The sequence below is a fragment of the Antedon mediterranea genome, chromosome 11 (genome assembly GCF_964355755.1).
Source record: "Antedon mediterranea chromosome 11, ecAntMedi1.1, whole genome shotgun sequence".
NCBI lineage: Eukaryota > Metazoa > Echinodermata > Crinoidea > Comatulida > Antedonidae > Antedon > Antedon mediterranea.
The window spans coordinates 10,075,952-10,090,975 of NC_092680.1; the positions used below are offsets into that span (position 1 = coordinate 10,075,952).

Below are 15,024 nucleotides of genomic sequence, written 5' to 3' on the forward strand. Positions count from 1 at the left end.
CCTCAGGTCGCCCTTATGACTAGGCCAAGGGGTAGGTGATGCTGATTTAAGATCGATTAATATTCTAAACAGAAATAAAAGTATCAGCAGTAACAGGTTACAGCATTTTTATTGACAAAATTTATTTAAATTAAAGGTGCATTTCACCAATAATGCTTTAATAGTAGGCGCATTCCACCCTCTATTACTGTTGCTCTTTTGGCGCTCCGTAGAAATAAAAATATTGAACATTGAGTATGCGAAATTTGTGAATAGTGTGTGAGAAACATGTGAAATCACCAATGTTTATTTAATACCAATTATATATTGGTTCCTTTTTACTGTATGTGAAAAATATTGTGAGTTTATTTATGTTTGTGGTAAGTATTTAATTAAATTTATGATAAAAAGCATTAATAATAAATGAAACCTTCTTTCGTGACATGGTTGTTAATCTCATTTGGTGATCTACCAATACCATGCCCACATCAAATTCCTCAGCAGCTGGTTTTGGAACATTCATCAAACTCGCCCACACTTTGCAACTTCACCGTAGTAACTGATGATGTAATTCACAAGCTAATATAAACATGAAAGACGTCAGCTCTTGATCTATTTCAAACAAATTTTCTTTTACAATTTCAAAGCATATTGACTCCAGTATTTAGAATTATTATTAATTTATCTCTATCAACTGGTACCTTTCCTGATGATTTGAAGTTGTGTCTAGTTACACCTATTTTAAAGAAGCCTTCATTGGATCATAGTTTCATGGCAAATTTTCGACCTATATATGTCGCTTTCTAAGATCCTTGAGAAATGCTTTGCTTTAGATCTCGTATACATTTTCTTGACGACAATAATCTGTTCGACCTTCTTTAATCAGCATATAGAAAGCACCACAGCACAGAGTCAGCCATTCTCAAGGTTAATACCTGCTCAGATGACTTCTTACTACATGAAACCCTCATTCAAATTAAAGCAGCAAACCTTGACATCGTGTGTATGCAGGAAGTGAGACGGATTGGTACCGGTGCAATCTCACATGAGGGCTACAATGTATACTGGACTGGACTGAAAATCAAAAAGATGTATGGGGTTGCTATTGCCATCAAACAGTCACCCCATATCAAAGTGTCTAATGTTTATTATGTTTATGAACGTCTAATGGCAATAGACGTCACAATAAAAAATTGTAAATTAAGAATTGTGTCTGCGTACTCTCCTACGGAATCCGGTTCAGAATCATCAAAGGATATTTTCTATGCAAAACTCTCCAAAGTAACAAGAGTCGAGAACAACACAAAATTCTTACTGATGGGAGACTTTAATGCAACATCAACAATAACAACCAGAAAATCACTCTTTGATGGAAACCTACATAGATTTCAAGACACAGATGACATTAGTAACGACAATGGCACAAGACTCATCAACTACTGCTCTGACTTCAAGCTATGCATACTGAACACCTGGTTTGACCATCCAAACGTTCGTCGGATCACTTGGCATAGCAACGATGGTGTTACAAAGAAAATACTAGATTACAACATATGTGATCACTGGTTGAGGAAGTATGTTACTGACACAAGAGTCTATAACAACTATTATCTTTCGTCGGATTATAGAATCCTTGTGAGTAATATGACAACACCAGCCAACAAAGCAGCCAGGTGGAAGAAGCATAAAAAGAAAAAACAGAGCAAGAGAGCCAACATGAGTAAACTTAAAGATCGAGAAGTAAGAAATAATGTTAAAACAAAGATAGAAGAAGAAATTAATAAAATTACTTCTCCTGAAAAGACAACAACCACTACATCAACTGAGCGCTATACAACACTTATGACAGTGCTAAATAAGGCAGTTGAAGAAGTCCCGAAGAAAACAAGAAACCAAAATGCTCATCCCTGGGATGGTGATGAAAGACTACAACAGCTTATAAAAGAAAGAAAGAATATTAACAAAAGCACAGTTACCTACAAAGAAGAGGAGATCAAGGCTATGCAGAAAGCAATTAAGATAAGGCCTAAAAAAAAAAATTGTTTATTTGCTGTCAAGTTTTTTTTTTTGGTAGGGGGGGCGGGTGGAAAAAAAGTTTTTTTTTTTTTTTTTTTTTTTTTTAATGTTAATTTCTCTGTTAATTGCTCGCGAATTTGAGAGTAACAAAACACACTGAATAAAACAACGAGCTCAAACATCTATTCATAATTTGTTTCACACTTTAATTCTGTTTTGGGCGCCTTAGGCCCCGTGTCTAAACTAGGCTAGGCCTACTACTACACAGTAGGTCGTTGTTAGCAGGCCTAATTAAATATTTTAATTTTAGAGTGTACCGTATATTTCGGTGTATAAGTCGCACCTGTGTATAATAAGACGCACCCGACCCCTAACTGAGAGTAAAATATCGGTATTTTGTATATCGTCGATGTTAAAGACGGCCGCGCATAGCCTCAACAAGAAGGGAAGTCCCCCATTCCGTCAGTTCTTTCTAACTTGTTATGAATGAGTTTCGCACCCGCAACATCGAGTGCATGACCGCACGTGTGTGTGGGCTAGCCTCGCTCGATCCTTTTATCGAGAGGCGCACGTTTTCACGGACAATCGTATTCGATTAGTATCTATGTATCCTAGAAGTGTGTACCCTAGGTCTATGCTATAATCAACTGGAGAATATACCAGTCGAATACTTAACTGTGTACACAATGTGGTTGCCAAGAAGGGCTCGCTCGCGCTGGGGGTACGACGGTCGTGCGTATAACTATAATACTATTCCAATCGTAAACGTCGTTTTCAAATGAAATTTTATCGGAGCGCCTAAAACAGCTCCATAATGAACAAATCTTTTCATCATATTAGTACAAAATCACGCTAAAATGCCTTGAAAACTAGCAGGTTGCTGTTACGCTAGTACACTGTAGCTAGGCTAGGCCTACTCTTTAGACTTTAGTAATACTAATAGGCCTAGGCCTTACCTTAAAAAGCCCGGCCTAGCCAACGAGGTGGCGATCTGTGTGTTGAGGCATTTATGTTCGGTGTATAAGACGCACCCTTAATTTAGAGGTTAAATTTGCGTGTCAAAAGTGCGATTATACACCGAAATATACGCTACGTTATTATTTTTATTGTTTCATCCTCGCACACTCGATTTTTACACCTTTTCGGCCAAAAAAAATCATTAAAAAAACTGTTTTTTTTAAAGCGCCCTCAACGTAAAAAAAAAACTTTTTCTTATTTCCGCCCCAAATTTTTGGTGAAATTAGGGGCGGCGGATGACAGCAAACAAACTATTTTTTTTTTTGGCCTAAGGGTGAAGGAACTACGGAATGAATGAAGAAGCAAGCAAGTTAAATGAAGCCCACCAAAATAGAAAAATATTTGATTTATGGAGAAAAGCTAAGGAGCACGGTGATGTTATAAGAAAAGCACCAAAGCCTATAAAATGTCCTGGATTACGTGAACACTTTAAAGATCACTTTAATCCAGACCAATCTAGCCTTAAAATCCCAGATGAAATTAGCACACCCCCAGAATATATTATCAACCTGAGACAACCAGAATTTGAGATAGACAATGAACCTCCGTCCAAGAAAGAAATTATTGATGCAATCGGACATCTAAAAGGTCGCAAAGCTACCCTAGATGTCGCTTCTGAAATATTGCAAGTCGCCACAGAGAACCCAGTATTCGTCGACCATGTACATAGACTGTTTGAGGAAATTTGGAGAACGAAAGAAGTACCAAGTGATTGGGGACTGTCCAAATTAACAACCATTTGGAAAAAAAAAGGCAGTCCACTTGATCCATCAATGTATAGAGGAATATCGATTGGGTCTACATTTTCAAAGATACTTATGGTTATCATTCTTTCACGTTTTTCCATCTTTTATGAAAGTCAACTTCTACGCACACAGTTTGGATTCAGGTCCAACAGAGGGTGCAATGATGCTATATATGTAATCAAGCAGATCCAGGAAATTGCGTATCGCTCAAATCGCAAACTCTATACATGCTTCATTGATTTAACAGCAGCATTCGACCATGTGAATCGTAATCTTCTTTTCCTAAGCGTTCGTAATAGGTTTCACTTAAACCAGTCTACTACTATGATTGACATTATACAATCACTGTACAGCTCAACGAAAGCATACCTTGCTGACGACGATCCGAGTGATGATAAGTTCGAAACATCTTCTGGGGTGCGCCAGGGTGGTATTGAGAGTACCAGCATGTTTAACCAATATTTTGATTACGTTATTAGAGTGTTCAAACAACGCTGTAAAGATGCTAGTTTGGATGGCCTAATGATACAATACCTAATTCCTATTGAAGCTACAAATCGTGCTCAAAGATGTAAAGCACCATCAAGGGGCATCTATGACGACTTTGAAAGTGGCTATGCTGACGACTTTGCTGTAAGCTCCTGGTCACAAGAAGAACTGCAAACCATTGTGAACATCTTGAATAAAGTTTGTCTGGAATTTGGTCTAAGAATTAGTGCCCCCAAAACAGAAACCATTATATGGAACTGGAAAGAGGAAGTTGAAGAATACCCAAGATGCATCATACAAATTGGCGGCGTACACATTAACAACGTAACACACTTTAGATACCTTGGTGTATGGGCTACCTACAATGATGTTCATATTGGAGATCAAGAAGTAAAATACAGAATCAATTCAGCCAAAGGAGCATTTGCAGAGAATAGGGCATTGCTTACCAACAGAACGATCCACCTACAAACAAGAATGATGTTTCTTAATGGTCTAGTTAGGAGTAGACTCACCTATGGTTGCTATGCTTGGAGGGCAACAGGAAGTGAAATGTCCAAACTTAGCACAACATACAAAACCTTCCTAAGAAGAATGCTAGTGAATGGCTTTCAAAGAGTCTGCCCACCAAACCATGTAGACATATCCTCAGATGAAGAAACGGATGAAAACTATATAGACTGGCGTTACGTAATTGATAATGACGATCTCTACAAAATTACTGGCTGTCAACCGCTAGAAGAATATGTCTACAAGCAACAATTCAACTGGATCGGACATGTAATTAGAAAAGAAAATGAAGATCCTACAAAAATTCTTACTTTTCACACAACACAAAGTAAACGAAGAGGTCGGAAGATACCATCAGTACTTGATAGAGTTGTACAACAAAGTCAACTTACTAGATGCAACTTCATTAGAGCCTGCTTCAACAGAAATTTATAATTCCCAGCAATGTTTTAACTGTATATATGAACTGTTTTATAAGTTGTTTTGTGACTGTGTAATTTGGTAGTAGTCACTCTCATACTGTAGGCCTACATTTAAAAGTAACACATCCAAATGCCAACTTCAAGTCAATGGCTACCAGATGTCTCTGTGAGACGGTTATTTGAACCAGTACCAGTACCAAGGTGCATAGAGATATTATTTAAGCTCTGGATAAAGGTAATTGTGTTTTGTCGGTGTACAGAGTCTGTCGGCAGCTTTTATTGATCATTCCATTCTTATAGACCGGTTTCATTTCTCAAAAAACGGCCTAGAAAACGAATCAAGAAGCATTTTTGGGTAGAAGCTGGGATCTACTTGATTTAGGATATTTCGACCTTGCTGATTACGAATATGGTGGATCCCAAGCGAAATTCGGCACATTTTGTCAAAAAATGGATGCATGTTTTATTTCTGACATTTTGACCTTTAACCTTGATTTATCGTATCTCAGTATAACCAATAATCGGAGAGACACGAAATTGGGCTCAAATTGTTCAGAAACTATACATTCATATTTATTATAATGAAATGTTTTTACAAAAAAATGGCCGATTCTACAACTATTGACCTTTCAACTATTAGTCAAATATAATAATATAACTCTGTAAATGTTGGTCTTATGACATTTTTTTTTCTTTTTAAATTGTTTAAAACATGTGTGTTTCTATCCAGTCTAATGGCACATTTTGTAAAAGAATGGCCGATAATATGGTTATTGACCTTTGAACTACAGCATAGGCCTACTGTATAATAAATAAAATTGCATAACTATGAAATTATTTTAATTTTGGTAATGTAAAATCCACCTCTATCGACCTGAAATGCAGTGTTCCTCAAGGATCAATACTTGGTCCAGTATTGTTTTTAGTTTACATCTAGCCCTTGAGTGATGTTTCCAATATCATGTGTACGCAGATGATACACAATTGTATATCAGCTTCAATCCAGCAGAGTTTAATGAGTCGGTTATCGAAGCTTGTGTTGTTGATGTTCAGAATTGGCTAAATAAAAACATGCTCTGTTTTTTAACCCTGGTAAAACAGAAGTCTTATTTCTTATTTCAAAACAATCCAAAAATGTGCCCATTGCTAGAAACATCAGCATTGGCAACACCCCTATCACACCATCGTTGGAGGTTAGAAATATCGGAGTTGTATTTGACTATGCAATGACTATGTCCAACAACATTAGTAAATCTGAAATCTGTAGTGTTACCTACCACTTTTGTATCAATTCGCAAATCCTTAACCCACTCCTCGCTTATTAAACTTGTCCATGCCCTAATAACATCACGGCTAGACTACTGCAATGCCATCTTGTTTGGTCTACCAAATAAAGAACTTAATAAACTACAACTTCTTCTAAATACTGCAGCTCAACTTGTATCCGGTACTTCAAGATTTGCTCATATTACAGCATATTATATAAACTTCACTGACTTCCAATGGCTAGACCACCGCCAAGAGGGTGGCCATCATGATGAATTAGTTAAATTTTTTTATATTTTAACTATTCTATTCTGCAGAGAAAATTACCAAATAAATCTAAATATTGTTTTGGATGTTTACTGTACCGTATGTTGAAAATATTTTCTGCATCCAATGCAATAAGTTCAAAGCAACATTAGCACAATTAACCTTTTTATGCAGATATTTGAATACAATTTTTTTTCAGGTACAGCGTATTAACATTGATTGAACAATAAGAGCAAGTAGTGAGAAATGGTAAATCAGCACAAAATGTATCGTACAGTGGCAACATTCGCAATTTTTTGACTTGTTTCTTACATTACTATTAAAAATGACACTGTAATGGATTTTAACGATCCTAGAAGACTGTAGCTACCGTAATTACTGCCACAATTAACACATTGATAATTAGTTGAAGACAAATTGTCACAAAAAAAAACAATACAGGAATTCAATAAAAGATATACTGTTTTTATATATAAATAATGCACTGATGACTGATGCAATGAAGAGAAACGTCTGTCTAGTTTGCGTTATAAATTATTACATTTAAAATAACCGTCTAGACCTCTTACAGTACCAACAAATTAACAGCTCGGGTACAATCAGGGGAAACCCCTAGTTGCGTTGATCTATGCAAGTGCATCATCCATGTTTGTTGTTAGATCAGATCTCAGCTGTGTGGATGCTCATTAACATATCATGCATATGTATGAGTTAGCTCTACCGGCCATATTTTTGAGCTGACGAGTTGGGAAAAATGATGAACTTATTTTTCTTTTTTCTAAGTGAAATTAATAATATAATAATATAACTACAAAATGGTCTATTCAAAATTTGATTTATTGATCTTCATGCTTTGAGGAACAATACAACTTTAATAAAAAATTAATGTTAATTAAAAAATTAATTAATAATAACAATTATCTACTCTTGTTTGGTAGGTATTTGCAACATTCTGAGTCTTGTTTTTGTTTCCGTTTGGTGTTTAGTAGGACCCAAAGCTTTTCATAGGCCTAGCTAGTGCCTAGACAGCATCCTTAAAGACCAATATGCTTTTGTACTTTTTAGGATTATTCAGATATGTCACAATCAGCACTTAAGCGTGGTGCTAATGAGACAAAAGAAATTAAAGCAAAATGTTTGAAGAAAGGAGATTTTTACAAACCACCAACAAATGAAGAACTAAACTCATTAAAAAAAGATGCTGAAGGGGCAAACCAATCAAATATATTTAGACTACAGGTAAACTAACCACAGAAAGGTGATGGATTTTATAAATCACTTTAATTATTAATTGGTTTAATTAATATTTTAATTACATTTTTTATCGGAAAATGCTAATATATAAATCGTTGTGCAGTAAATCATAATCCATTTATTTGTTTATTTCAGATCCATAATCATCTACTACTGATATCCAGTACATCTGTATTGGCATGCACATGGGCTATTGGATACAAATTACCCAAATCTTCCCACTCATAATGCTAATGTTTATTTGTATTCTTTAAAAGGTCAAAGAACTAATAACTGAAGTTGTTTTAAAAGAAAAAAGAAAGAAAGAGTTAGATGAATTTTTGCATTCATTAAATGAAAAACTATTGAAATTGAAGGACATAAAAATTAAAGATGTGAGTAACTACTGTAATATTGTACACAGTTTTCTGAATAAAAATATCTAATATTTGATTTTGCAACAACTTGACCTTTAGGATCAAGTGATTTTAAAAATAACTATTCTCTTTGATAAACAAAATTAGTAGACATAGAATGGGGTTAAAAATTCCTAAATTAATTATAATTGTTAAAAAAACCCATGCAGTCCTCAATTTAATCAAAGTTATCAGACATATTACATTTTTGGATATGGTATGGAAACATACAGTTTAAAGTTTCTTCACAAATGAATATGATTTTCTGTTGTGAAATGGCCCGAAAGTCTCTTTTATTGAAAAAACAAGAAATTAATTCACACTATTTCAAATTTTTTATATGCAGTACACAGCTTTCATTTTTTTGTCATTGTTTTTTTTATATTTTGATTTTCATCTACCTCTGTAATGTGTCATGACATAGATTTTACTTATTTTTAGGCCAAAGATGGTTCTTGGTTACCTAGGAACATCAAACTTCCAGTTTCAATTGAAAAAACTCAAGTTAGAAACAAGCTGATACTGAGTAAACCATCATGTGTTAAGGTTGTTGGTAGTTACCTGCTTGGTGCTGCAATCAAACCAATTTACAATGTTGATATTGCTGTTGCATATCCAACGGTTTGTAATTGTGTTTAAAGTGCTATTTGTTTCTCATTTTTGAAATGTTATAAAACCTCATTGTTATATTACAGATTTTAAATTTCAGACAATAAACAATATGCAAAATAATGAATGTTTATGATGAAAGGTTATATATAACCTTTTATCATTCACCAAATGCCATTATTTTTACCATTACACGAATATAAAACATTCATTATTTGCTTAACATCTAAATAGATTCCTGTTAATGTTATTTGAATCAAATAAAAGGTAGGCTTAGCCAAGGCCTGCATTTGATTCACGTTGATTAAAACAGTAACATTTGGTTTTTAATCATTATATTAAATATTATTATTTATATGGATTTTATAAATGCACCTACTGTTAGTGTTAATTATGTCAACAAACAACCAAACAATCTTATCAAGCCAAAAACGCCTAGGCTTAGCCTAATACTAACAGGCCTATGCCCAGCTAGGCTGTAGCAATACGAAACTTCTCCAAATCGTACACAAAAATCTGCTGGTTGAAAAAATAACAATTTTTAATGTTGCATCGTTATCCCTATCATTAAAATAACATGCTCTTTTATAACCTAATTTTCTGGTTTATTTTAGGGGTACATACGTCAAAAGGATTATTTAAACTTTCGTTATCATCACAAACGTTCAATTTATCTCGCATACTTGGCGGCAAAGCTAGAACAATGGCAGGACATTGAACAATTAATGTTTACAGCCAATGATCATGTGATGCCTATTCTTACAATCAGGCCAAAAGGTATGTTTAGTAATTGAATTTATTATATTTTTTTTCTAAAATCATTTTCTTTCCAATTTCTTCGAATATATATATATATATATTCTGATATTATATTTTGTTTTGCAGGAAAGATTAATAAAATCGTAAAGATCAACATCAGGCCATGCTTAGAAGATGGAATACTGGACTTGACCAACTTGCAGCCAGATAATGGCAATATTAATAAGAAGTGGTTTAATGACATTCCTGAGGAGCCAGCAGGTAAAATAATTGAAGTTTAAGATGTTTTTCCATTAACATAGAGGGAAACATTCAACTAACTTGCATTATCAGTGGAGGATCCAGGATTTTATAAGGAAGGCATAGGGCCTAGTAATTGTAAAAGGAACTTCTTCTTATAACCACCTATGACACCTAGAAACTTGTTAACAGATTGCAAAAAACCATTTCAATTCTTTTGTAGAGTCCTAATATTGTATGTTCTGGTTAGAACCATGAAAAGATATTGGTAATAAATTGATTGTCTAAATACTAAATAAAACCTATGAATGATACATAACTTTTTAGATAACTTTACGTCCACACCACATTACAACACCAGTATATTGCGTGACATCAGCTTTGAGCATCACCTTCAAATACTCCACGAGGCTGCCTTGGGCTTTGGAGGTATGACAGATGCACTGATTCTTCTGAAAGTTTGGCTTCATCAAAGAAGACTGGATGAGGTATGTTAAACAGGAATTACATTGGACTTTGAATGACGAAAAAAGCTTATGTACAATGTATGCATAAACACCAAGCTTAAGATTCAAATAATCCAAATATATAAAAAAATACAAAATGAAAATTTCCGAAAAAAGTAGTGTTTTGCCAAATCAGGTCACAATTTGTCAATTTTTGGTAGTGTATGTATCATGTATCATAGGAAAGTTGTTTCATATTGTGCCACATATCAAATGATTGCTGTATCATACAGTACTGGTCAGAGGACTTTCGACATTCCTCGCGTGTTTTGAACGAGTGTTTACCGAGCATTGTTCGAGAATAGCTAGCGATATTCACGAGCGTCGCTATCCTCGAGTAATACATTAAGTTCACAATCCACGCATGAACGGTTTTATCGAGCAGGGATTTCCGGCGAGCAGTTTATCCCGATGTCATTGTCTTTCGTGTTCCACGTTATTAGCGTGAAAAACTAGGCCGTTGTCGGCGATAATAATTTATTTTAGAAATAGCAAATGTCAATCAACAATCAACAAGTCAGTGATTAACACTGTAACCAAGCTTATAATAAACAATTTTTGTTCGCTCAGTTGTGACCAGCCGAGTGTAACAAACAAAAATAACATAGCGTTTTCAGAGTATTTCAGGACACCATGTTGATTAAAAATCGTACCGCCTGAAATGTCAGTAATTGATTCTATTGTTATTTATTTCAAAATCAAAGGCATACTGTGTCATTTTTTGGGGGCTCTTTAGATGTTTGATATAATAAAATCATTTAATAATGTTAGGCTTACTTTATTAGGCTTAGTATTTATATGTGAGACTCGACTCTTGCTGCGGGGAGAAAGTGCACGGTAGAGCATAATGTAAACAAAATGTTTAAAATGCTTTGGTATATTTCTACATAACATATTTAGATTGAATACTTGCTTTATAAATTCTTCATTTATTAGACCACTTAATAAGTTGTTGAATTGAATATTCTACGAGAAACCAACAAAGTACAAATTATTTTCCAACATTTGTCTCTCGTGTGATGTACACTATATAAACAACAACGTTTGGTAAATGGTACGATCCACTTCGGGGGTGTCCATATTTTATTATCACGTATTTGACATAGGCAAGGTTCGTGTAAAATCAGAATTTCAAAAATAATAATTTTAATAACAGTATGAGTATATTATAACAGTTTTTATCTATAAAAAAAAAACGATACTTAAGGATGTTGTTTTTTCAACAAAAACATTACCCCATCTACTCTACTCTACACTGTTAATTGAACCATGTGATTGATCTCATAGTTCAGTCAGTAAACACATGGTCTGCAGCCGTGGTGCCGCAACTCGCACATGGCTTAGTTTGAACGTTGTGCAGAAAGAAAAATAAAATCATACGTTAAGAAATTACATTTATTTTCAATGAATTACCGTAGCATAGCCTATGTACTGTATGTAATCATCACCGATATAATTATTATGTATATCTAATGAACAGTATAAACAAAATAAATAAAGTGCATCCAAACGATCATTTTTGAATGCCGTGGAAAAAATCAACAGAAACAATTTTGTCATATTCGCAGCGCGAGAGCTGATGAGAAAACCATGTGCTTGCTGCGTGACGTCACATCGCCCAAAGTTTTGTAAATCTAGGGTTGATGACCACCAACATAACAAAGATCGTAGATGCGCGTCTATGCGAGAAGTGAGCGAGCGATATAGTAGTCTAGCTATCATCTCGGTGTTGTTGACTCGGAATTTGAAGATATGAATTTTACCATGATTTTAAAGCTGCTCATGTGAATTTTAAACGTATATTTTACTGTTTTTTTATTATGTTAATTAATATATACTTTGTATTATTTGTTGAAGATAAACAAAGTCGGTAATCTAAAGATAAAAAGAGCTCATATATTATGTATGTATGATTGATTTCTATTGTTGTTGTAAAACGTTCACGCTTCGCTGGTCGAGGCCAGCACTCGATCGCTCGATCCCTCGATAAACACTCCAGAAACGCTCCACAAACACTCTAGAAAAACAGCAGAAAAACACGAGCGGGAATGTCGAAAGTCCTCTGACCAGTACTGTAGGTCATAACCTTTAATAGTGCCACATGTGATACATATGTCACACTGTATTTACAGAATTTGCCTATGATACTGGGCAAATTATGCCATAAGTGGAGATACAGTACAGAAAACTATGTGGTTTGATAAGCATTCGTATCTGAATTGTTTTTTTCTTGTTATGAGTAGGGCTTTGGAGGTTTCAACTGTTTTATAATGTCCATGTTGGTTGTCCACTTACTCAACACAAAAAGGTTAAACAAGAATATGAGCTGTAACCAAGTGTTTAAGAACACACTGTCTTACCTGGGTAAGTAGGTAGATCGTAGGTCATTGTTCTCGTAGCCTAAGTACGAAGTATTGTTCGTAGCAGCCTACGATGTATTGTTTATGAAATGATAATTATCTGTGTGTTGATCGTAGGGTGGTTCGTATGGTTCACAACTGTCAACACAATTGTCATTAGCTTTAGAAGCATATTCAAGACAATTCAAACAAACAATGTACAGTACTGACTACAAATCATGTACTATAACCTGCGTTTGTCGCTCGTGTAAAAAATATGTAATTGCCGCGTGCCTGTATTTGCCGTGTGGACCATGATGTCATCACTTTGTAGCTTTTTACTGGTAAAATATGGAACTCCCGGTACGACGCCCGCGACAACACACACGTGGGTATCAGTTGTTTTGTTTCTATTGTTTAGGCCTACCATCATTTATTTATGTAATCTGAACCCGCCCGTTACTGTATGTAACAAAGTTTATTTTTTCTCTATTGTTAGGCAAACAATAAATAAGAAAGTTTATAGAATTCATGTAAATCGTTTTTCATCGGGGTTTTGTACATGTGTTGTTTAGAGTTCACGTCGTATTATTTTATATGTTAGGCGTACATCGAGAAGTGTACAACAGGGAGGCTAGGCTAGAATAGAGAGCTACCTAAGCCCCACAAAAAAAACATATTTAGCGATCTTTAATAGGTCAATAAATAACCTAATAATAGTAATATTATAAAATGATGTTTCCTTGTATTTTCCTAACCGTAAGCCAAATATTTATTTAAGAGAGCTAGTGTTTTAGGCCAAGTACAGTATTCGCTCAAATAACTGACTGCTGTGAATGGGTTTTCCGCCGCCCGTTGTAGAAAGGCAAATTATTACGTTCTTCTAACACGTTTGTTAAATTTATGTATATTTCTATCTAACATGTCTGCATTGTATAGTTGCTTTATAAATTCTCTGCTTATGAAACGACTTAATAAGTTGCTAAATTGACGTTTAAAGCAGATATTTGTCTGACATCAGCCCATGTTTATAATGAAAACAAAACAAGGTTCCGAAAATGGTACAGTCCAAAATGAGGTGTGCAATTAAATAATTATCAACGTAAACATATGCGCACGGTATTGGGGCTGTAAATATAAGAGAACTGATTTCCCCTGGACGGGAAATGGTAAAAACTTGTATTTATTCGACCTCGCTTCTGTCTCGCTCTGGCTGTGTGCGGAGGATCGCTCCAACATGGTTTCGTGGAGCGATTAATGGTCCAGTCCGTAACAAGGGTGTACATTAGTTACCGCGCTAAATACATGCATGATACTGGCGTTGTAATACTATATAACTCTTTTCCTCCCAGACGGGAAATGGTAAAACCTTTATGTCATTATTTGGCCTAGCAACTGTGTGTACTCAATGGATGAACTCTACAACGTGGTGCGTACAGAAAGTACGTCATTCGATCGGCCACCAGCAATGATCGTGTTTTGTGAATTTCAAGTGTTTGCGAAAGATATTGTTGGGTCTTTTCTACCTTGTTTTTTTTAATGAGTTTTCTCAAATACTTAATAAATATGACTTAAAAATATATATAAACAAACCCTGAAAGCAAACTAGGCCTAGAACTAGGCCTAGAGTTGTAGTACTCCTGTTAGTACTAGTATTTTCAATCACAGACATAATTGCATCATGGAGGTTTTTACCTCCATGATTGCACTATGATAAATAAATCCATGTTTTATTTCAAATAGGCCTATATTTTGTTGTATAAAATGCTGTTATCCTGTACTGTAATTCCAGCTGTTTGATGATGATAATATATATGAACAAAACATCAACAAATTATAAATACAGTTCGCTGCAGTTGAATTACTCAATGCAGTAATGCATGAGTGAATATGGACAGTATTGTTAGTACCTAATTACACGCGTTCCACGTAATTTCACACCCGTGTAAAATGTGTGGGCTTGGTATATGATATGTAGTCAGTACTGTATTGTTTGCTAATTAAAATTCTAGTCAATTTTTGTAGCCGCCCTATGCATCGGTTATCCGCCCGACGAGATGACATCGGGCCCGTGGCCCTCACAGCTCATGCAGATAGAGTTTCGGCGGTCACACTATATAAATTATTTAATCCTATGTGACCAAAACAACTAGGTCTGTATTAATTACGGTCTTCTGTCGGCAGTCTTTTTGAGTGACCGACTGAACATT

At 34.9% G+C, this 15,024-nt stretch overlaps 1 protein-coding gene across 1 annotated transcript in view; it reads left to right on the top strand.

Annotated features, from left to right (window-relative positions):
* The window catches only part of LOC140062615 (nucleolar protein 6-like), a 118,176-nt gene that overhangs the window by 16,270 nt on the left and 86,882 nt on the right, over positions 1-15,024 (top strand). Inside the window, exons 2-8 of the mRNA XM_072108905.1 lie at positions 7,778-7,951; positions 8,224-8,340; positions 8,803-8,982; positions 9,585-9,747; positions 9,856-9,990; positions 10,297-10,457; positions 12,719-12,839. Coding sequence (XP_071965006.1) covers positions 7,790-7,951; positions 8,224-8,340; positions 8,803-8,982; positions 9,585-9,747; positions 9,856-9,990; positions 10,297-10,457; positions 12,719-12,839 — 1,039 coding nt within the window. The 5' untranslated portion in view covers positions 7,778-7,789. The remainder of the gene's footprint in view (positions 1-7,777; positions 7,952-8,223; positions 8,341-8,802; positions 8,983-9,584; positions 9,748-9,855; positions 9,991-10,296; positions 10,458-12,718; positions 12,840-15,024) is intronic.